The following is a 22,655-nucleotide window of genomic DNA, read 5'->3' as shown; positions in this document are numbered from 1 at the left end:
ATTATTACTTTCTCTTCCTCTGCTGTCCTATTAAACTGCCTTTATCTCAGCCCACGGGTTTTACTTTTTTTTTCTGATTCTCTCCCACATCCCACTGGGGGGAGAGGGGGTGAGCGAGCGACTGTGTGGTGTTTAGTTGCCGACCGGGGTTAAACCATGACAGTAATTTAAAAGCCATGTTTATGGAAGCTAATAGCTCTGAACTTGTTCTGTTTTTCCCTAAAAATAGGGGATGCCATGTACATTTAAGCAGAACTGTAGGAAATCACATGGATACAGATGGATACAAAGTCTGATGCCTGCACGTTTCCCCCCCATGCTTTAACATATATGAATTCAGAAGTCAGGAAGTGAAAAATCTGGCACCTTTACACATTAATGTAGGCTTACTGAGGAACACTAGTACCTGCTTTTCCTGCACTAGATACAATCTTTTAATATTAATTTATTATGTTTATATTGAAACTTTATACTGGTCAATTAGTGCAGGCTGAAAGCTTCTCACATTTCCTGCTCAAAGATGATCCTCATGAAAATGTTTGAAATGAAAATTCTAAATTACTCAAAAATTAAGTATTAGTTTTATTTTCCTTGTTTTTACTATTTTACCATTTACAATATTATTTTATTTCATGTCATGCAAATTTTAACAGGGTAGATATTATGAGTAGTCCCTACATTACTTACCAGCCTATGTTTTGGCACTGGCTGAATAAATTACTTGGTTTTATAAAATTTAAAAAAAAAAAGATTCTTTATGTTTCCTATGAAATGTTTCAGATTTTTTCTTCCATAGTAATGAACAGATGGGTTTTAATTTTTTATTCCATTGGGTTAGAGGGATGTTTTAAAATATAAAGATTTTCCAGGGAATTTCTGTTTTCCAACTTTCTGTTAAATTCATGACTGTAACATAAGCAATACTGAATGTTCTCTGAATCAGATTTAGGACCATTACTAGAAAAAAATGGTTTTTAACTTCCTGATGTCTGCACATTTAAAAACCTTTATATTGTTTCTGTAATATATTTATCTGTTTGCAAACACATTCAGGGGCTGTGCTTAGGGTAGGCAAGAGAAAGCATTTTAGTTTATATCATTCACTTAGCCTGGAGAACTGGGGAAAGGAGGTGAAGGGACGGGAGTTGCCAGTAACCTTCCTCTTTAGTTGATGATCTCTCCATGCAAAAATATCCATCCAATTGTCACTCTTTGGTATGTAGAAATCACACAGTGCATGAATGGAAGGAAGGATACTGCCCTAAATGCAATGTGAATGAATGAGTTGGCAAGACAAACTGGAGGACAGGTTATCTGGTCAAGGTAGTAGGAGTTAAGAGGGTCCTACTTCTCTTCATATTCCCACAATAGGGTCTGGATTTGGACCCAGGTAGAGGAAGGGAGAAGGGGGAGGAGAACTAACAGATTTAATTTACAAGGTTGATTGGAAATACAGAGACTTGACATGTCTGGTTTTTGTGAGTGGCTATGCTTTCTGTCATAGGATCCCAATACTAATTTTTTAGTAGGACTGGTCTTCTGGCAGCTTATGCTCCTGAATTACCTTACTGAAGGATCAGACTGGTGTTTGCTTATGTCAGAGCAAGGCAGGGAGGCAGAAACATGGCTTCACCAGCTTGCTTCATCTTAAACTGTCACAGACCTTTCTTCACTGCTGAGCACGGGTGGTTTCGAAACGGTATGCTCCCTGTGCCTGGATGCCACTCCTCATGTGGCATGGCAAAATGGGTTTGCTGGCCATCAGCCCTCTCAGCATTGCTGGCAGAGCCAAGCATATCAGCAACAACTGCATCTTGAATGGACCTTTAAATTGTGATACGCAACACAGTGCATTATTAGCACCTGAAACCCTGCCTGCATGTGGGCGTTCAGCTGCTGCCCCAGCGAAAGCTGCTGCATGCTCTCCACAGTTAGGCCTTGCAGCATGAAGCAGCACATTGCATGGCACCCCGCGGCTGTGGCAATGCAGACAGCCTAGCGATCTCGTGATAGCACGATTTCTCAATTAAAAGTATGCGTATGTTCGACGCATCTCCTCACTTTGGCATCAAGAGGGACAACCCGTGCTGTGGGGAGCACTTAGCCCTAGCTTCTCACTATCTGTGGGCACAGGACCCGCAGGCGATAGCGGTACCAGCCGGCAACGCGGGGGAGCTTCAGCTTCGAGGCGGTGCCGCTTCCGACACCGGTGGGCCCAGGCCAGCCCCTCGCACCGCGCCGGCGCTGAGGGGAACCGTCACCGCCACTGAGAAGCGTCCTGCACCCGCCTTCCCCCCCGGTCCCGAAATCCGTGTGAGTCCCCAGTGCTCCTCGGGGGAGGTGATGGTGTAAAAACGCCCCTGCCACCTCACTCCACCCTGCAGCCTTCGGGGGCTGTTTCTCCCATTCCGCCGCCTCGCCCCACCGGCAGGGCACACCTGCAGGAGCCGCGCCCCTCAGGGCGCCGCTGAATCGACCCAGCCCTTCCCCCCCGAACAGCAATGGTTTGTCCCTGGGGAAGGATGAAGGCGATAAGTGCGGGGTTCACTTCCGGGTTTCGGTGCGGGCGGGTGCTGTGTGGTTGCTCCTCCCCCGCTAGCGCGCAGACTCGGTCCTTGGCTCAAGATGGCTGCGGCGGATAAACAGAAGCACGAGCATGGGTGGGTGAAGATTGGGCACTACATCTTGGGTGACACGCTTGGTGTTGGCACCTTCGGCAAAGTTAAGGGTGAGTGGCGGGTAGTCAGGCCGCCGCCTGCCTCGCGGAGCGGCGTGGCCTAGTCGGGGTGGGGGGGTAGCGTGCCGGGCGGGTGTGTCAGGCTGAGCAGCGGAGTCTCCGTTGCCGGCTGAGGGATGCGGCCGTCTGCGGTCGCCTTACGGCGGTTGGTCCCCTAGGGCTGGGGCTAGGCGGTCGTCGACGCCTGACCGGGGCTGGGGGGGCGTGTTGGGGCCGGGCCGCCGCCCTTAGCCTGAGCTTTGCCCCGCTCTGTTTCCCGCTCAGAGTGTTGGGGGGGGGGGGGGGGGGTGTCTGAGCTTCACCGGGGACGACGCTGGGAAATCTCAGCTGCTGGGCGCTGCCCGGCCGTTATCCGCCGGGCCGGGTGAGTCACCGGGCTGTGGAGGCGCTAGCACCGCGGGCCGACGGGGGTGGCGGGAGAGAGGCCGGGGGAGTGACTGCAGGGCTGACGTGTCGTTGGAGCAGTCGCGAGAAGGCGTTTCACGGGCCGTTAGCTGGAGCCTCGGCCCTAGCCGCGGTGGCTGCAGAGTGGGGGCCTGGGGCTACGGTCTGAATGCCGCCGATCGAGTGTGTTGTTGTGGAAATAGTGCCTGGTATGCTGTGAACGTCTTTAAGGAAAGAGGAGTTGTATTAGCTAACTTCTTGGGGGGTGGGACTTGCAGTTATGCAGCGGGAAGTAATCGCTGAAGGAGCAAAAGCTTTATTTTCTGTATTTATGGAAATAATTCCTGGAAGCTAATTATGCTGCATTTATTTAAAACATCACTGGATATGTAATGAAAGTAGGTATTCGTAATTCTTGAGCTGTCTGTACGTTTTATTTAGCACAACTACTAATACTTGATGCCCTTATAAGGAAGGGAAGCTTTCTCCCTCTACAGGGAGAAAAATAAACATAGAATCCTAGAATCGAATAGGTTGGAAAAGACCTTTAAGATCATCCAGTCCAACCATTAACCTACACTACCAAGTCCACACTAAACCAATCAAGGGTAGACTAGACTAAACCATGTCCCAGAGTGCCACATCTACCTGTTTTTTGAACACTTCCAGGGATGGTGACTCCACCACCTCTCTGGGCAGCCTGTTCCAATGCTTGACTACACTTTCCGTGAAGAAATTTCTCCTAATATCCAATCTAAACCTCCCCTGGTGCAGCTTGAGCCCACTTCCTCTCGTCCTATCGCTAACTACTTGGGAGAAGAGACCAACACCCACCTCACTACAACCTCCCTTCAGGGAGTTGTAGAGAGCAATAAGGTCTCCCCTCAGCCTCCTCTTCTCCAGGCTAAACAACCCCAGTGCCCTCAGCCGCTCCTCATAAGGCCTGTGCTCCAGACCCTTCACCAGCTTTGTTGCCCTTCTCTGAACACGCTCCAGCACCTCAATGTCTTTCTTGTATTGAGGGGCCCAAAACTGGACACAGTATTCCAGGTGCAGCCTCACCAGTGCCGAGTACAGGGGCACAATCACCTCCCTGCTCCTGCTGGCCACACTATTCCTGACACAAGCCAGGATGCGGTTTGCCTTCTTGGCCACCTGGGCACACTGCTGGCTCATGTTCAGCCAGCTGTTGACCAGCACCCCCAGGTCCTTTTCAGCCAGGCAGCTTTCCAGCCACTCCTCCCCAAGCCTGTAGCGTTGCATGGGGTTGTTCTGACCCAAGTGCAGGACCCGGCACTTGGCCTTGTTGAACCTCATCCAATTGGCCTCGGCCCATCAGTCCAGCCTGTCCAGGTCCCTCTGCAGGGCCATCCTACCCTCGAGCAGATGAACACTCCCGCCCAACTTGGTGTTATCTGCAAACTCACTGGGCCTGAGATTACTGCATTAACTGGCAACACAGCTGACAGATATGCAAAGACTTTGCACTAAAAACAATTGACCAGCAGTTATCTAAGTTTTTCTTCAGCTCACACTTAAACAACTTTTCCTAGTAGGAGTGCAGATACCATGCAGCAAACGTGTAGCCTAGTAGAAATAAAATAGAAATTAAACTATCCCTTGATGCTGTTCACCACAGGTGAAAAACTCTTCATTTTCAGAAGTTTCAGAACAGTTTCAGAAGACAGGCATCAGATTCTCTTTGCTCATGGAGGGACTACATGGCTGAGGGGGGGACTCAAAGTGGTCGTGTGGGTTTGGTTGGTTGGTTGGTTTTTTCCCTCTCCAGTGCACTGCTGTTGTGGTTTAACACCAGCCAGTAACAAAGCACCACACAGCTGCTCCCTCACTCCCCCTACCGCGGTGGGATGGGGGAGAGAATTGGAGGAGTAAGAGTGAGAAACACTCCTGGGTTGAGATAAGAACAGTTTAATAATTGAAATAAAATAGTAATGATAATAATTTACAAAGCAAGTGATGCACAATGCAGTTGCTCGCCACCTGCCGACCGATACCCAGACAGTTCACAAGCAGTGATTGCCACCCCCCAGCCAACTCCCCACAGCTTATATATGGAGCATGACATCATATGGTACGGAATAGCCCTTTGGGCAGTTTGGGTCAACTGTTCTGGCTGTGCCCCCTCCCAGCTTCTTGTGCACCTGGCAGAGCATGGGAAGCTGAAAAGTCCTTGACTAGTATAAGCAGTACTTGGCAACAACTAAAACAACAGTGTGTTATCAGCATTATTGTCATCCTAAATCCAAAACACAGCACTATGCCTGCTACTAGAAAGAAAGTTAACTCTATCCCAGCTGAAAACAGGACAGTATGCACCCCTTATTCTATACTGTCTGTGTCATGCCCAGGCCCTCCCCTTTCCAATGCATTCTAATTAATCACCACCACTTTCCCTGTCTTGATATATACATACAGATATCATTGCCTTTATCTATGGACCATCCCTCTAAAATGTCCATTTAGTCCATGACTTTGGTTTCCATCTGTGATAACAGTCCTTCAGGGCAGGAGAGATGGTGTGCAGTGTTGGACTGTTGCATGCTGAAGCCAGTTCTGGTCCCAACACTGCTGCACTTCACTCGGTTTCATCAAAGTTCATTCTTCATTAATCTGGGCAATTCCTACTATTATACCATTGATGTGGCATACAGCAATCATAAAAGAGATGACATACAGTATTATATAGCAATTAACATCATACAGTTCAGTTCATTGGCTATTTTCACCCAAAATCAAATTCCCTTGAGGTACACATCGGGCTTCCCCATCCTTCCGCATCACCCACCAAGTGCACCCAGGTCCTTGAGCAAAAGCAGTCCCACAAATGGGTTTGCCTTTGCCAGAGGGGGAAGTAACCCAGACTGTCTTCCCCAGCATAATTTTTATGTGCACTACAGGGACTTTATCCCCTTCTACAGTACGTAGAAGTTTTGATTGGGCAGGGCCAGCTCGATTGGCAGATCCCCTGGTGTTGACTAACCAGGTGGGTTTTGCTAAATGCGTATCCCAATGTTTGAATGTCCCACCACCCATTGCTCTCAGGGGAGGCTTTAAGAGTCCATTGTATCGTTCCATTTTCCCGGAGGCTGGTGCATGGTAAGGGATGTGATACACCCACTCAATGCCATGCTCTTTGGCCCAGGTGTCTATGAGGTTGTTTTGGAAATGAGTCCCGTTGTCTTACTCAATTCTTTCTGGGGTGCCATGTCTCCACAGGACTTGCTTTTCAAGGCCCAGGATGGTGTTCCGGGCGGTGGCATGGGGCACGGGATATGTTTCCAGCCATCTGGTGGTTGCTTCCACCATGGTGAGCACATAGCGCTTGCCTTGGCGGGTTTGTGGGAGTGTGATATAATCAGTCTGCCAGGCCTCCCCATATTTATATTTCAGCTATTGTCCTCCATACCAGAGAGGCTTGAACCGCTTGGCTTTCTTGATGGCAGCACATATTTCACACTCATGAATAACCTGTGCAATACTGTCCATAGTTAAGTCCACCCCTCGATCACGAGCCCATTTATATGTTGCATCCCTTCCTTGATGGCCTGAGGCGTCATGGGCCCACTGAGCTATAAATAATTCACCCTTATGTTGCCAGTCCAGACCCACCTGAGCCACTTCAATCTTAGCAGCCTGATCCACCTGCTGGTTGTTTTGATGTTCTTCAGTGGCCCGACTCTTGGGTACATGAGCATCGACGTGACACACTTTTACAACCAGGTTCTCTACCCGGGCAGCAATATCTTGCCACAATGTGGCAGCCCAGATGGGTTTGCCTCTGCGCTGCCAGTTGCTCTGCTTCCATTGCTGCAGCCACCCCCACAGGGCATTTGCCACCATCCATGAGTCAGTATAGAGATAAAGGACTGGCCACTTTTCTCGGTCAGCAATGTGTAAGCTGCAGTTTTCCTGCTAGAACTGCCTTTTGTGGCCCGTGGCATGTATTTACTGTATCCTCTCTCTTGAGTAGAGGGACCCTTACTCCTAATGGTAGAGATACTGGTCTGTACACGTGGCGAGTCGGACATATCGTCTTTGAGTTGCTGGAACTCCCAGGACAGTTTTTCAGAGAGTTTTTCCACAGCTGAGACACAGGCCCGTAGAGAGGAAGAGATACTTTCTTTGTATTCCCAGAGTAGTCTAGCCATGTCATCCACCGTTGGTGCCTTGTCATCTTTCCAGGCCAGTATTGCCAACGAGTTGGCATACGATGCTGGTGCACTCTGTACCACCTTCCACCACATGGGTCGTGTGCACCTGACTTCATCTGGATCTCTGGGTAACTGCTCATCATTCAGGTCACTATAAATCACCTCCAGCACGCCTAATTCCCTCGGGTACTGGATACCCTTCTCTATGGTGGTCCATTTGCCTGGGCGGTATATAACACCCTCCTTGGAGGGATACCTTTCCTTCACGCTTGACAGAAGTCGCCTCCAGAGGCTGAGGGCTTGTGCCCCTTTTCCAATTGCTTTGTCAATGCCCCCTTCCCTGGAAAGGGATCCCAGCTGCTTGGCTTCCTTACCCTCTAAATCCAGGCTACTGGCCCCGTTATCCCAGCATTGGAGCAGCCAGGTGATCATGTGCTCGCCTGGACGATGACTGAAATCTTTTTGCGTATCTCGCAGCTCACTCAGGGATAGGGATCGGGTGGTCACCATCTCATTTATGGGTTCTTCCTCCTCTGGTTCTCGTGATGGCCCTGGTTCATCTTCATCCCTTAGTAAACAAGCTGATTTTGTTGTGTATTTTTTCTTCTGTATAGGGGCAACTGATACTGGCGCGGGTTGGTTCTCTGCTTCAGACATGGTGCCTGTCACTGGGGTTTGGAGTGGCCGCAGTGCCTGTCATTTTGTCATCAGATCCAGAGACCTTCTCTTTCCCTTGAGTGTACTGAATAGTGTTGACCACGGCTCGATAGGCATGGGCCAGCCCCCAGCATGTTGCAGTGATTTGTGTGTCTCTGGAGTTGCCAGGGTGACAACATACTTTTTCCAAATACTTTACTAGTTCTTCAGGATTCTGCACTTGTTCAGGGGTGAAGTTCCAAAACACTGGAGGTGCCCGCTGCCCTAGGTACTTGCCCATACTATCCCACACACCCTGCCACTCATAACTCTCCAGCCTTGGGGCAGATCTCTGGATGATATTCTTAAATTGCTTACTAACCTTTGTCAAAACTGAAACAATATTCCCAAGAAGTATCAATAGAAGTATCTTAACTGCCCAGGGGTGTTCAAGATACTGAAAAGTTGTTGTAATGAAGGAGGAAACATCATAGAAGAAGGTAGCAAAGGTGCCATTCTGTATTTCCTCCACAGCAAACCTCTCAGAGGAAGAGGTATAATTGCTAACTCTCTCCATCAGGTGGTACCCGAAGTACAGTAATGACTTGTGCATGAAACCCAAATACCAAAGAATGCTCAAGGTCAGTGTTTTAATAAGGAACCTCCCAAGTAAAACATCATTAATCACTGCAGAGCATAGCACACTACACAAACTAACAACAAGCTTTAACGCGTGCTGCAAAAAAAAGCACATGGTGCAGATCAGATGAACTAATATTGTGACAGGCAACTGTTAACAGATTCCTTAATACACTCTGGTTAATCTGTTTTTATCTCAAACCTTTTGTTCCCCACGTTGGGCGCCAAAAAGGACTGTGTGGTTTAGCCCCAGCCAGCAACTAAGCACCACGCAGCTGTTCGCTCACTCCCCCTGCCCCGGTGGGATGGGGGAGAGAATCGGAGGAGTAAGAGTGAGAAAACTCCTGGCTTGAGATAAGAACAGTTTAATAATTGAAATGAAGTAAAATAGTAATGACAATAACAATATAATAATAACAACAGTAATAATACTATACAAAGCAAGTGATGCACAATGCAATTGCTCACCACCCGACGACCGATACCCGGACAGTTCCCGAGCAGCGATTACTGCTCCCCGGCCAACTCCCCTCAGTTTCTATACTGCCCATGATGTCACATGGTATGGAATAGCCCTTTGGTCATTTTGGATCAACTATTCTGGCTGTGCCCCCTCCCAGCTTCTTGTGTACCTGGCAGAGCATGGGAAGCTGAAAAGTCCTTGACTAGCATAAGCAGTACTTAGCAACAACTAAACTATCAGTGTGTTATCAGCGTTCTTCTCATGCTAAATCCAAAATACAGCACTATGCCAGCTACTGGGAAGAAAATTAACTCTATCCCAGCTGAAACCAGGACAGTTACCAAGTGAGCCAAAAGCTTGGAGTGACTTGTACAGGAGAAGAAAATGTTCACCCTGATTATAAAGTATGGCAGTATTTTGGGGATGCAAAATGTTTTCTTTGTTTGCAGTAGTGCAAAAATGTAGTCATGCTGCAAGACTTCTGAGGGTTAGTTTTAAGGTTTGTTTCTACATATCCAATTCTTCTTCTAATGATAGAATTGTGGTAGGAGTTAGGGTAGGGCAGAAGAAATGTTGTGCCATCTGGTTTTCAACCTCCCCAAAGATAATGGGGTTATGTGGAAGGCTAACATCTTAACTGTGGTATTTCTTGGCTATAGTTGAAATGGTCCAATTAATGTCTTTACAGAGCAATTAAGAACTCATGACTAAATGCTTCCTTGTTCCTTGCAGTTGGTAAACATGAGTTAACTGGGCATAAAGTTGCAGTGAAGATCCTGAATCGCCAGAAGATTCGCAGCCTTGATGTTGTAGGAAAAATCCGCAGGGAAATTCAGAACCTCAAACTCTTCAGACATCCTCATATAATTAAGCTGTAAGTTTTGCTTGCTATAATCAAATCTGTTTAAGCAGTAATCTCTTGCTCTCACTGATCTGAAACATTTTTAAAGGGCAGTACTATTAGCAATATATTGTTAGGAAAGTAACTAGTTTCCAAGTATGCAACCATTTTCAGTATACCATGTAATGCATTTTCACAAAACTGATCTTCTCTGCAGGTTAGAGAGCTTCCATTCAATCTTTACTTACAAATTCTTTGGGCAGGTATATAAAAGGTAGTGGCATGATGGATACTTGTAGTAACATCCATCTCAGTTTTTTAGCTGCTGCTACTGTATTCTGTTTTCTGGTTATATTTGATCTTTTTTCTGCTTAGAAACTGAGTTAAGAACAAGATTGTAAAGGGAATTTCTATAGAAAGTTTATTGTGTCTTCTCAAAATATTTTTTAGGGATGCGTTGGTCAGTGACCTATGTTTTCCCTATGTAGATGGCGCTCTGCAAAGTTTTTCTGAATGAAAGATATGCATTCTGTTAAATGTGATCTGATATTTTGGAGTTCTTTGATATAGCTGCTACCACTTGTCTAAATAAATGTGATATTTACAGCATGCCTATTTACATCTGTTTGATCAATAGTTCATCAGTAGAGTTTGGAGTACAATTAAATATGTCCCAGAGTAGACCCCTTAATCTGGTCTGAGGAAATAAGTTATAAATGCTGTTGACTTTTAATTTTCCTATAAAGTGAACCTGCATGTCTAGCAGGGCACATCTAGAGTGTGGGTGACTCACTGTTAATTGTGGTGTTGGAGTTTAGTGGTGGTTTTTTTTTTTTTTTTTTTTAATTGGTAGAGTCTTTTCTTAAAACCATGCTGCCACTGACAGATGCCATCCCTATACACTCCTTTCATTTGGCAACAGCACTTATACTGGAGCTAAACCAGATTGCATCAGATCATCACTCTAACTTCTTCAGTGGGTCAGTTTTCAGAAGACTATTGAGCTGATTTGTCTGGCTGCAGAACTGCTAGTGCTGCCAGTTAGAATTCATGAACGAGTCCAAAGCACACACCTGTAGCCAAAACAAAACAGGAAGTGTCAGTGTACCAACTGAGATATACGGGTGGAACAGTGTCGTGGTTTAGCCCCAGCCAGCAACTAAGCACCACGCAGCCGCTTGCCGATGGGATGGGGGAGAGAATTGGAGGAGTAAGAGTGAGAAACACTCCTGGGTTGAGATAAGAACAGTTTAATAATTGAAATAAAGTAAGATAGTAATGCTAACAGTAACAGTATAATAATGATAATAATAATAATAGTATACAAAGCAAGTGATGCACAATGCAATTGCTCACCACCCGCCGACCGATACTCAGACAGTTCCCGAGCAGCGATCGCTGCTCCCTGGCCACCCCCCCCCCCCAGTTTATATACTGAGCATGATGTCATATGGTATGGAATAGCCCTTTGGTCAGTTTGGATCAACTATTCTGGCTGTGCCCCCTCCCAGTTTCTTGTGCGCCTGGCAGAGCATGGGAAGCTGAAAAAGTCCTTGACTGGCATAAGCAGTACTTAGCAACAACTAAAAACATCAGTGTGTTATCAACATTCTTCTCCTACTAAATCCAAAACACAGCACTATGCCTGCTACTAGGAAGAAAATTAACTCTATCCCAGCCGAAACCAGGATAAACAGGAATGTGTATTTCTGGTGCTGCTAAACTTTTAGGTCAGCTTAACATGTTTCAGGTGACAATTTCTTTTTTGGGGAATTATGGGGAGAATTTTTTCTCCTGCATGTGGAGAGGAGGGACAAGATGTAGGAGATGATGGGGATCCATCAGTTTTTCCAACTTTTCAGTTGGTCAGCCTGCATTTCCAAAGCAGAAGGGTTATTAGCCTGTGTGTAAATAGCATTTGAGCTATAATTGATACTGTTGTGTAGGTAGACTTGCTGGTAACTTAGGATCGTGCTGGTCATGCTATTAGTTGGATTGGGGAATTGCTGGATGGCAGCTTAAGATATTTGGGATAAAGGTAAATGGGTTCCTTCAGCTGAATGTTCCAAATTAGACAATGTCTAATTTGGAACATTGCTGTGCTTTATTTAAAAATTTCATACAATGATTTAGCAGTATATACAGTTGCAAGCCTGCCTCAATAAGATTTTATTTATATACCATGCTTTAAATAAAAACCTTTGGAGCATCTTCTCTTGTGGTTTTTTTTTGTCCTCTAGCAATAGAATGCTTTTTGTTTTCCTATATAAAATTGCATCTTTGTGCATTCTGGTCATCTATGCTGTGTGGTTTGATAACCTTATTTATATTATAGGTATGTCACTATTCCACAACCTCCTTTCCATAACTAGAAAGGCTGAGTCTTCCAAGAGGCTGAAAACATGAGGAGCAGAATGGCTCATTCTTTTCAGTGATGCCGAGAGGTTTATCTCCCAGCATTGTTCACTATCTCACTATCCAGTGGATGGAAAATCACTGTGAAGGTCTAAACTAAACTGTTGCTCATGTTTGCCTGAAGCATGGAGCTCATTGATTTCACAACTATGGGAAAGGTCATTAACAATAATGCTGTTAGAAATGAGGTTGCACTGTAACTTTTGGATTAAAAGGATTAAAATACTGTTTCTGTAGAGTGTCTTAGCCATGGCTTCAGAATGTTCATGTTTAAGTACATGACATACTTTCAACCAAGGTATTTGGGAGAAAATTAGTAAAGGTAAAACATCTTGGACTATAAGATGTTAGGTAAAGTTAACTTTGAAGATCTCATGCTGATAACTGCCTCTGAGTAGTATTCAGGTTATTGGAATATTACACTATAATACTAAGCTGTTAAAATAGATACACACACGTATATATATATGTGCACACATACATTCACCTGGATAATCTGAACTCATTGCTGTCTATGCAGTTCAAGAATAACTTGTCCCAGCAAGCTGAAGTGTGTCTGGTTTTCCCCCTTGTCTTAGAATTAGCATTTTTAAGAACATTTCAGTTCTGTAGTGTATGTGTGAATTCAATTATTTTTTTACAATTGGGATACTTGTATGTCTAAGTGTAGTACCTTGAAACATTTGTTTTCATCCAATTGCTACCTCCTGTATTCTCAATATAGTATCTGAATTTTGACTGAAGGCTTATCAGTGTGCGTTTTCTTGTTACATTGAAAATTGATCACTTCTGACTGCTGTAAGGGGGGAAAAATTAAACAACTTTTAGGTAAGGATATGTAGAAAACATCAGTCTCTTAAGTGGGGAGTTTGGCCATAAACTAGTTATTTCAAAACCTCAAAGCTTTTTTCAAACTTAAAGTATAACGATAAATATAGTAACCAGGGTGTCAATACTCTTAAACGCTAATGACAAATTTAGGTGTCTCTGTAAAAGATAATTGCTCTTAATCATCATGAATAGTTTTTCAAGTCTTGAAGTACATTTTCTTTTTGTTTATGACAAGGCAGGGTTTTTTTGCCTGTTAAGATTGAAAGGTCTATGCTTTTGAGACACTAGCAAAGTCTTTTTTAATTCCTTCCTCACTGCACTAAGATGTCTGTGAGGCAGCACTGTAAATGGCTTCATAGAAGACTAAGAATAGTCCTCTGAAAGTATGAAGACTGATCTTTCTGGTGGGAAATAAAAGTTCCCTGCTAGTCTTGGCAATGATGGCATTACATAGTGAAAGGAGAGGAAACAGCTTCTGAAAAATATTATCATTCCAGTAGCTGTAAATTGGCTGATAAAAGTATACTTTAAAAAAATTTATATGAGACTCTGCACAACTTTGGTTTTAACTAAATGTAACTAGCTTCTTTTACTGAGTATCTGACTAACGGATACCTTCTCTTCTCAGGTACCAGGTCATCAGTACACCAACTGATATTTTCATGGTGATGGAATATGTTTCAGGAGGAGAACTGTTTGATTATATCTGTAAAAATGGAAGGGTAAGAAGTAGTCCAGCTCTACAAATCAATGACTTGCATTCTGTTATTGCTTTTGCAACATTCCTGTTGAGGTTTGTTTTTTATGTATTCAGCATTAATTTTGCGGTTAGCAATTAAAATATACTTTATGACTACATCTTGTTTTGAAAGTAAAAATGGTTATGTTAACACATTTCAGATCTTTATGTATGACTTTGTAGCATTTTTCCACTCTACTGGAGAATAAATGATACTGATGTGTTAATTTACAATTACTGTGTACAAACTGGATGGACATGTATCCAGTTGGAGTAGCTGAAGACTATTTCTTCAGTATAACCTATTATTGGAAAGCTACTGTTGTGCCCTTATTACCCTCTTCTACTAATAGGATGGTTTCTGTGAAAGTCCTAAAGTCACTTTTGACAAACCATCTAGATAGCCAGGATACTTTTAGTTAGTTGTTAGACTGAGCAAACTTTGACATGGATTAGGGTGTGTTTATAGGAAATGCCCAGCTAAGTCTGCTGTTTGGGTCTAGCTGCTAATAGGAGCATAAGTAGCATCTAAAATGTATCACTTCTGTACTGAGTGTCAGCAGCTTTTGTTGACTTAAATATTTCACTGTGCTTAAATATCAAAGTTCATTGATATTCTAATTAGACAAAGTTAATGTTTGGGTGCTAATATCTCTAATTACTGAGTATATAACATCTGCCTAACCAATTTCAAAAGTGTGATTGAGAAATTTCAGTGACTCTTGAGTTGGTGGATATTGTTTTGGTTTAGTCATTTTAGAGCTGTGGTACAAACAAAATGATGTAAGCAATGAAGCTTTCTGCTACAAGTTCTGATCATCTTCTGTATAAAGTATCAAAACTATGAATGATAACTTTAGGTCATGGGAAAACTTCCTTTAATTCATATAGAGGAAAACCAAGTTATCTTCCACTGTCTCAAAATTGTTTAAAACCTTTGTTTGTCTTAGCTTGATGAGAAGGAAAGTAGATGTCTGTTCCAGCAAATACTTTCTGGTGTGGATTACTGTCACAGGCATATGGTAGTACATAGAGATCTGAAGCCTGAAAATGTGCTGCTTGATGCACACATGAATGCCAAGATAGCTGACTTTGGTAAGCATTGCTATTTTATATCTGATCACATTTCTGGTTTTATTTAGATCCTGTTAATTACTGTAGAAAATAATTAATAAAATGTGTATACTTGAATATCCTGGTGGTGGGATATAATACAAGAAAACCTGAAGAGTATGAATGTAAAACAAAATGGTGTTCTTGCACATGTGTAGAATTTGTTTTCCTCTAAAGCTTTCTCTTCAAGTCGGGTATTTTCTGTGACTGGGTGAAATTGTGAACTGCCTTGTTCGGTCTTGCTTAACAATATTTTCTCTGAAATACTAAATAGACTTAGTTCCCCACCTTGCCACTTCAAAATTGACTCTCTTATTGCCTTTTTCTCCATCTGTAAAATGCAGATGCTTAGCTCTTAGAAGTACAGTGCAAGGACAGTTCATCGTATTTAAGAACCGCATTGCTCTAGTAAAATACACTACTCCTCCTACAAAACTACTCTAAATTCACTTTAAAAACTCTAAAGATGTGATTGAAAAAAAATGTAATTAAAGCATAAAAGGTAAAATAAGAACAGTTAATTTTGCAAACTCCTGTGGTTTTTGCTATATAGTTGCCTAACTAATCAGAAAGCTTAATTGTTTATACTGGCTTTTTAATACGGCTGCTGAGAAGACTGGTAGCAAGTTCTTGGAACTATCTGAATCAGGAAATCTGAACATATAAGCATAGTAAGGTATCTGTACTGCTACATGATCATGATATATTTCTTGTAGGCATAGTATATAATACCTGCCCTTGTAAAGCGCTTGGAGGTCTCTGAAAGATGCTAGGTAATGCTGAGTATTCTAAGTATATCTTAAAAGTATGGTGTTTCAAGTATGTGGGTGCTGGGATTCATAGTGATTTCTCAAGTGTAGAAATAGAAAATGCTTTGGGTGAAATGGCTTACCTGGTGAAGAAATGAAGTACAGTAACTTATAAAATATCTTCCTGTAACTTAAGTATCAGCAAAGCTGTAGCACTTGGTTAATCGTGACAAGCTTATTTAATAAGAACTTAATAAAAGCTTTTGTATATTAGAGTATGAAAGCTAGCCAAGTCGTGTTCTTTCATATTCTTCCCCCCCGGTAAAAGGGCATAATTCCTTTTCTGAGACTGAATTCTCTGGCCTGTAGTAATCTTGATTATGCAGCCTCCACTGAGGAAACTAGAAGATATTTTCTACAGCTATTCTAGAAACAGTAATTCTTTACTGATCATAGGGTATGCTGAGGGCTGGTGAATGAAGATGGTTCTAAAGTACGCTTTAATCACTAACAGTATCTAAAAATCAAGCTATGCTAAACTGCAGTGATTCAGGAACCAGTTGAAGCAGTGTAGGTGTCTAAATTGTGGCGAAGCTGTGTGCACTCCTCAGTTCCCTTATTCTATATAACCTCTTAGAGAATTTGGGCAATTCTGTGGTCACATCTTCCACTTTGGCATTTAGAAGCAAATATGGTTTTTAAGACGCTTTCTTGTTAATGACTAAAATCCTATCTTGCTATGCTGCTCTATCCCTTAGAGCAACTTTGTTCTCTATTATGCCTGTGTAATCCAAAATGGACTGGTTTTTGTCTTGGATTGACATTACTCAAATTTCTGGTAAACTAAACGCAGGATCATGTGGCATTCTCATATAAAAATTTCAATAATTCCAAACAATGTCGCTTCCTTACTGAGATAAATTAGTTAACTTTCCAATTTGAATTACTAGTGATTTGTTCTAGGTGGTATATGCAGTGTGAAATAATTTTGCTCCCTGAATCTTTAGTAGTTACTCTTATACACTTTCAGGTCTATCAAATATGATGTCAGATGGAGAATTTTTAAGAACAAGCTGTGGTTCCCCTAACTATGCTGCACCAGAAGTAATTTCAGGAAGGTAGTTTCTTTTCTGTTGGATGCGTGTGTGCGTGTACTTCAGTCATTTTGCTGCTTAATTCTAAAGGCTACAAAACTAGTGTAATTGACAAGCTTGATGCTGAGAAACCGTGGGCTGAACTCTTAATTGCCTTGATAATTTTTCATAAGTATTTAAGGCTTCGATGAACTTGCTTTGTAAGGTGGAGGTGATGTCTAATGTCCCAAATCCAGTGTGTACAGTGTGCCTGAATAGGTTTAAAAGTCTCACAGCTCAGATTTTGGAAGTAGAGGTACAGATAGAAATACAGGCAAAGTCTGCTGTGAAGCTGAGTAGCAGTGAAATATCTGCTGCAGAACAGATATTCAGTCTTAAGGTAACTTCCCCCTTTTTTTTTTTTGACTCTGTCAAATCTGCTGCTTGCAGCTACCCACCCTAATATCTCTTGCTGATTGGAGGCCAAATGTATGTTTTATTCAGGCAGTAGCATAGAAGATGTGACAAGTTCTGCTATATGGACTTGTCTTAAACTTCTCGGCCTCTAAGATTTGGAGGATAGATGACTGCATAGATTCCACTCAAACAGTGATAACAATGTATAACACGGGCTTTCTTGGTAGTAGGTGAAAGTTTCTTCCAGTTTACCATTGTCTTAAATTGTATCTGTGGATTATTTTTATTCAGTAGAGAGGAAAACTTAAGTACTTGTGCCCTAGCTTTTGTTACGTATTTGAAGGGGAAGGACACTAGAGTTCAAGGGAGGCATAGTACTGAAATGGTATAGTAATTGCAGATTATTTGTTCCAAGTTCACACACTCTAATGTGATACAATGTAAGAAAGTAGGAAAAAAAAAAATCTATTTAAGCGCAAATTGCTAATAGATAACTTTTTCCCAGATTATATGCAGGTCCAGAAGTAGATATTTGGAGCAGTGGGGTTATTCTCTATGCTTTGTTATGTGGAACGCTTCCGTTTGATGATGATCACGTGCCAACCCTTTTTAAGAAGATATGTGATGGTATCTTTTATACCCCTCATTACCTGAATCCATCTGTAATTAGTCTTCTGAAACACATGCTGCAAGTAGATCCAATGAAGAGAGCAACAATCAGAAACATTAGGTAAAACATTAACCGATGTCTGATCACAGGATGCTGGAATGGTAATCTAAGTGAAAATATGCAGAACAAAGAAATCATTCATATACCTTGTCCCTGTTTTATAGTCTGAGATGTGAAAAATTCAACTTCTGGTTGTTTGGCTTCAGCTCTGGCTCTAAACTCCAGTGGCCAATGAAGTATCTATTGGAGGTCACAGTAAAACAAATATATATGTTACATATAGAAATTCTGAGAAACTCTAGATTTAAGACTGCTAAAGCAAACCTGTTTATCTGCAGAATGGTTTGCAAAAACTGCACTGTATTGGCTTCTCTGGGAAAAAAAATTCTTTGCTGTTAAGAACCGCTATTCTGTACTGTAAATGTCTGAGGGGAAGTTATGACTCTTTAACCTGATAACTACTGCTTTTATTCATATTTCTGCAGACTCTGAAAAATCATCTGTTAAGGCTGAATATTCCATGTGTAAGATGGCACTCTCTATTCTAGCTTCAAAACCCTGGCATGAACCTGTGTATGAGTGACAATTACTACATGGGATACTGATAAGTTAAAGCTTGTAGCTATGGATAGCCATCATGGGCTACAGATTCCAAGATAGGATTCTGGAGAGGGTGACTGCTTTGACAAGTGTGCAGTGGGTAAAATAAATAAAAAAAAGTAGCTGATAAAGCTGTCCTTCGTGCAGTAGCTTAGTTAAGTTTTCCTGTTTCCTTTGTAAGAAGCTCTAAGGAGAGAGCTCTGAAATACTACCTTAGTGAAAATGCTTCCCCTTTTAGGGTTGGAAGTCAGCAATGTTCATGTTCTTTCAGTAGAAAAAAAAAAAGAAAGTGGTGCACATATCCCTTGCTACTTTATTACAATGGGAAGTATTTTCTTGCAGAAATCAAAGCACTGTGAGAACTAAGCATTTTAAAACTTAAGCTAAGTTCCTATCCACTTGTCTAAGTCATGTTAAATAAGTCCAGAAGAGAAGTGATGTGAAAAAGATGTTGAAAAACTTTGACTACAGAACATGGATGGATTTTGAATCCTAAACAATTTTGTTCTGTTAGCCATGAGGCATGTCATCTCACGATTTAAAGGACAAACTCTCGGGAGGAGGTGATTACTTTCCATTATGTACTGTTGTGCTGCACAGAAGGGGACTTGGACTGACAACTGTGGGTTTTTTATACAGACTAAGAATAATTTTATTTTTTAAATAATTTAATACTAAAAAGGCTTGCTTTACATATATGTATACTCATACTTTGTTTATTTTTAAATCTAGGGAACATGAATGGTTTAAGCAGGACCTTCCCAAATACTTGTTTCCTGAAGACCCATCATATAGTTCTACCATGATTGATGTTGAAGCCTTAAAAGAAGTGTGTGAGAAGTTTGAATGCACTGAAGAGGAAGTGCTAAGTTGCCTATACAGCCAAAATCATCAGGACCCTTTAGTGGTTGCTTATCACCTCATTATAGATAATAGAAGAATAATGAATGAGGCCAAAGACTTCTACTTGGCTACAAGCCCACCGGATTCTTTTCTTGATGATCACAATCTGTCTCGCCCTCATCCTGAAAGAGTGCCATTCTTAGTAGCTGAAGCACCACTTCCCCGCCATACTCTTGATGAGTTGAATCCACAGAAGTCAAAACACCAAGGTGTAAGAAGAGCCAAGTGGCACTTGGGAATAAGGAGTCAGAGTCGACCCAATGATATCATGGCTGAAGTTTGTCGAGCAATTAAACAACTAGATTATGAATGGAAGGTAAAAGAATAAAGGGTCTTTACAGCAGACAACAGTAAACTTTTGTTTGAGCTGTGTAATTACATAGCCTAGAAGTCTGAAACCAAGTTCTCCTGTGCTGGAAAATAATCTCTCCTGCCTGTGCTGACTGATTGTGCTTGCTGTGCAGGAAGGAGGCTATTTATGCTGACAGGAAAAATCTTGCTAAGGTGTTTAACCTTTCTACTGGGGCTGTGGGAATGTGTTGAGGGTTTTTTTTATTATTGTTTGTTTGTTTGTTTGTTTTGGGGTTTTTTGTTGGGGGAAAAAAAAAATTCAGGCTTACCTGTCAGAGCTCACTTGATAGTACCAGTGAGTTGAAACGAGAAAAACAATATGTAGTGCTTCTCAAGCAGTTCTAGTTACTAACTCAAATCTCTTTTGTACTAGGTTGTAAATCCATACTATCTGCGTGTTCGAAAGAAGAATCCAGTGACAAGTGCATATTCCAAAATGAGTCTACAGTTGTATCAGGTGGACAGCAGGACGTACTTGCTAGACTTCCGTAGCATTGATGGTATGTGAAGACTGACATAAGTTAATGGAGTTGTAATGATGTCATCGACATCCTTGTGTGGGGTAATACAGCAGAAGAAGTTTTTCTACCCAAGGATGTTCAAGATACTGAAAAGTTATTGTAATGAAGGAAGAAACATCACAGAAGAAGGTAGTGAAGGTACCATTCTGTATTTGCTCCACAAAAAAGTCTTGGAGGAAGAGGTATAATTGCTAATTCTCTCCATGAGGTGGTACCCAAAGTACAGTAATGGCTTCAGTACAAACCCCAAATACCAGATAATGCTCAAGGTCAGTGTTTTAATAACAAATCTCCCAGGCAAAACATCACTTATCACTGCAGAGCACATCAGACTGAAAAAAACACCACCAAGCTTTAACATGTATAGCAAAAACAGGAGCATGGTGCAGATCCGATGAACTAATATTGTGACTGGCAACTGTTAACAGATTCCTTAATATACTCTGGTTAATCTGTTATTATCTCAAACCCTTCGGGCCCCACGTTGGGCGCCAAAAAGGACTGTTGTGGTTTAGCCCCAGCCAGCAACCAAGCACCACACAGCCGCTCGCTCACTCCCCCTGCCCTGATGGATGGGGGAGAGAATTGGAGGAATAAGAGTGAGAAACACTCCTGGGTTGAGATAAGAACAGTTTAAGAATTGAAATAAAATAAAGTAAAATAATAATAACAACAATATAATAATAATAGTAATAATAATATACAAAGCAAATGATGCACAATGCAATTGCTCACCACCTGCCAACTAATACCCAGACAGTTCCCGAGCAGCGATTGCTGCCCCCCGGCCAACTCCCCCCAGTTTATATAGTGAGCATGTTGCCATATGGTATGGAATAGCCCTTGGGGCAGTTTGGATCAACTATTCTGGCTGTGCCCCCTCCCAGCTTCTTGCGCACCTGGCAGAGCATGGGAAGCTGAAAAGTCCTTGACTAGCATAAGCAGTACTGAGCAACAACTAAAACATCAGCGTGTTATCAGCATTCTTCTCCTACTAAATCCAAAACACAGCACTATGCCTGCTATTAGGAAGAAAATTAATTCTATCCCAGCCAAAACCAGGACAACAGGATTTCCGAGGATTCATATACATAAACATGAGATTTCCTGGAACTCATTAGCATATGCAAATGTCCAATCCGCAGCTGTAGTCGTCCTCTTTGGTGGTCTTCGGGGGTCCTCCGGTGGTCTCCGATAGTCCTCCTCACTTGTCCACTGGTTGAACTTTGGGCCTCCTTTGTCCATATATGGTCATTGAATTAGCTCATCAGTCCTTTGGCCTTGGAATGTTATGAAACCAGTTCCTTGAGTGCTCATCTTGGCACAGGTGTCCTGAGTCTGTTATCAGTGCTTTACACAGTAAGCCTAACAAGCTTAAGATCTGTTTTAATTGTGCCAGACAAGGAGTCACATTCTTTAAAATATCTGTCCTATTTATCTACTCTGCTTCAGCAAATAACTAAAACTGAGTCAGGTATTGTCAGAGGTTTAGCCCTTTCACAAATAGCAAAGTATAAACAACCAAATAGAAAGAAAACAAATATAAAAATAGATACTAGCAAAAAGTATCTACAAAATGTTCAAACTGTTATTTGACTTAAACCAGAAACAGGATAGCATCATAAGGTTAAGTAAACTAAATCAATTGAACTGCTAGCTGTTGAAACTAGTTCATGAAAAATTCGGTGAGTGCTGGTCTAAACTAGATCAGGTAGTCCTGGAGCACAGTTCAGAGTACAAGAATAATTTGCATAAGGACATTTGATTCTGTGTTGCTATATGTATAAGCTTTTATTTTGTATCGACTATATACAGTTTGCAAAAGCTGTTTGTTTATTAATCAAGATTTAAAAAAGATGATTAGAAGTGTGAGAAGGGGAAGATGTTTGTTGTTCCTATGACTGATTTGATACTGATAACTAATTTTCCTTCTCTCTCCACTTGCCCCTCAGATGAAATTACTGAAGCAAAATCTGGGATTGCAACTCCACGGAGATCAGGTTCTGTGAGCAACTGTAGATCCTGTCAAAAAGATTCAGATGCTGATGCACAAGGAAAATCTGCAGATATATCCATTACTCCATCAGTGACCTCTTTGCTTGACTTTTCTAAAGCTGACTTAACTCCAAGACCAGGGAGTCATACAATAGAATTCTTTGAAATGTGTGCAAATCTTATTAAAATACTTGCACAATAATTCTGAAGATGGGCTTATTTATTTTACAGCAATAAGCATGCCTAAATCAGTCAGATGCTTCCAGTTATAATCAAGTTAAATTAACTAAGGTGCTGAAAAAACTAGCCACAGAATACAATTTGCAGAGGGATTGGAATGAATATGGGCAGTTATGTATAATATTTTGAAGCTGGAGTGAATTCTGATTGCTGTCCAATAGCATAA

At 42.0% G+C, this 22,655-nt stretch overlaps 1 protein-coding gene across 1 annotated transcript; it reads left to right on the top strand.

The window, feature by feature from the left end:
• The first annotated feature begins 2,610 nt into the window (after window positions 1-2,610).
• LOC142596462 (5'-AMP-activated protein kinase catalytic subunit alpha-1-like) lies at window positions 2,611-22,451 on the top strand. The gene is made up of 9 exons (XM_075725573.1): window positions 2,611-2,728; window positions 9,764-9,905; window positions 13,747-13,840; window positions 14,808-14,952; window positions 16,750-16,837; window positions 17,715-17,939; window positions 19,212-19,698; window positions 20,107-20,233; window positions 22,207-22,451. Exons 1-9 carry the CDS (start codon window positions 2,626-2,628, stop codon window positions 22,449-22,451), a joined length of 1,656 nt encoding a protein of 551 aa, XP_075581688.1. The 5' UTR covers window positions 2,611-2,625.
• Window positions 22,452-22,655: the final 204 nt, after the last annotated feature.

Source organism: Pelecanus crispus, chromosome W (genome assembly GCF_030463565.1).
Source record: "Pelecanus crispus isolate bPelCri1 chromosome W, bPelCri1.pri, whole genome shotgun sequence".
Taxonomy (NCBI): domain Eukaryota; kingdom Metazoa; phylum Chordata; class Aves; order Pelecaniformes; family Pelecanidae; genus Pelecanus; species Pelecanus crispus.
This window is presented reverse-complemented; position numbering and strand designations above follow the sequence as displayed.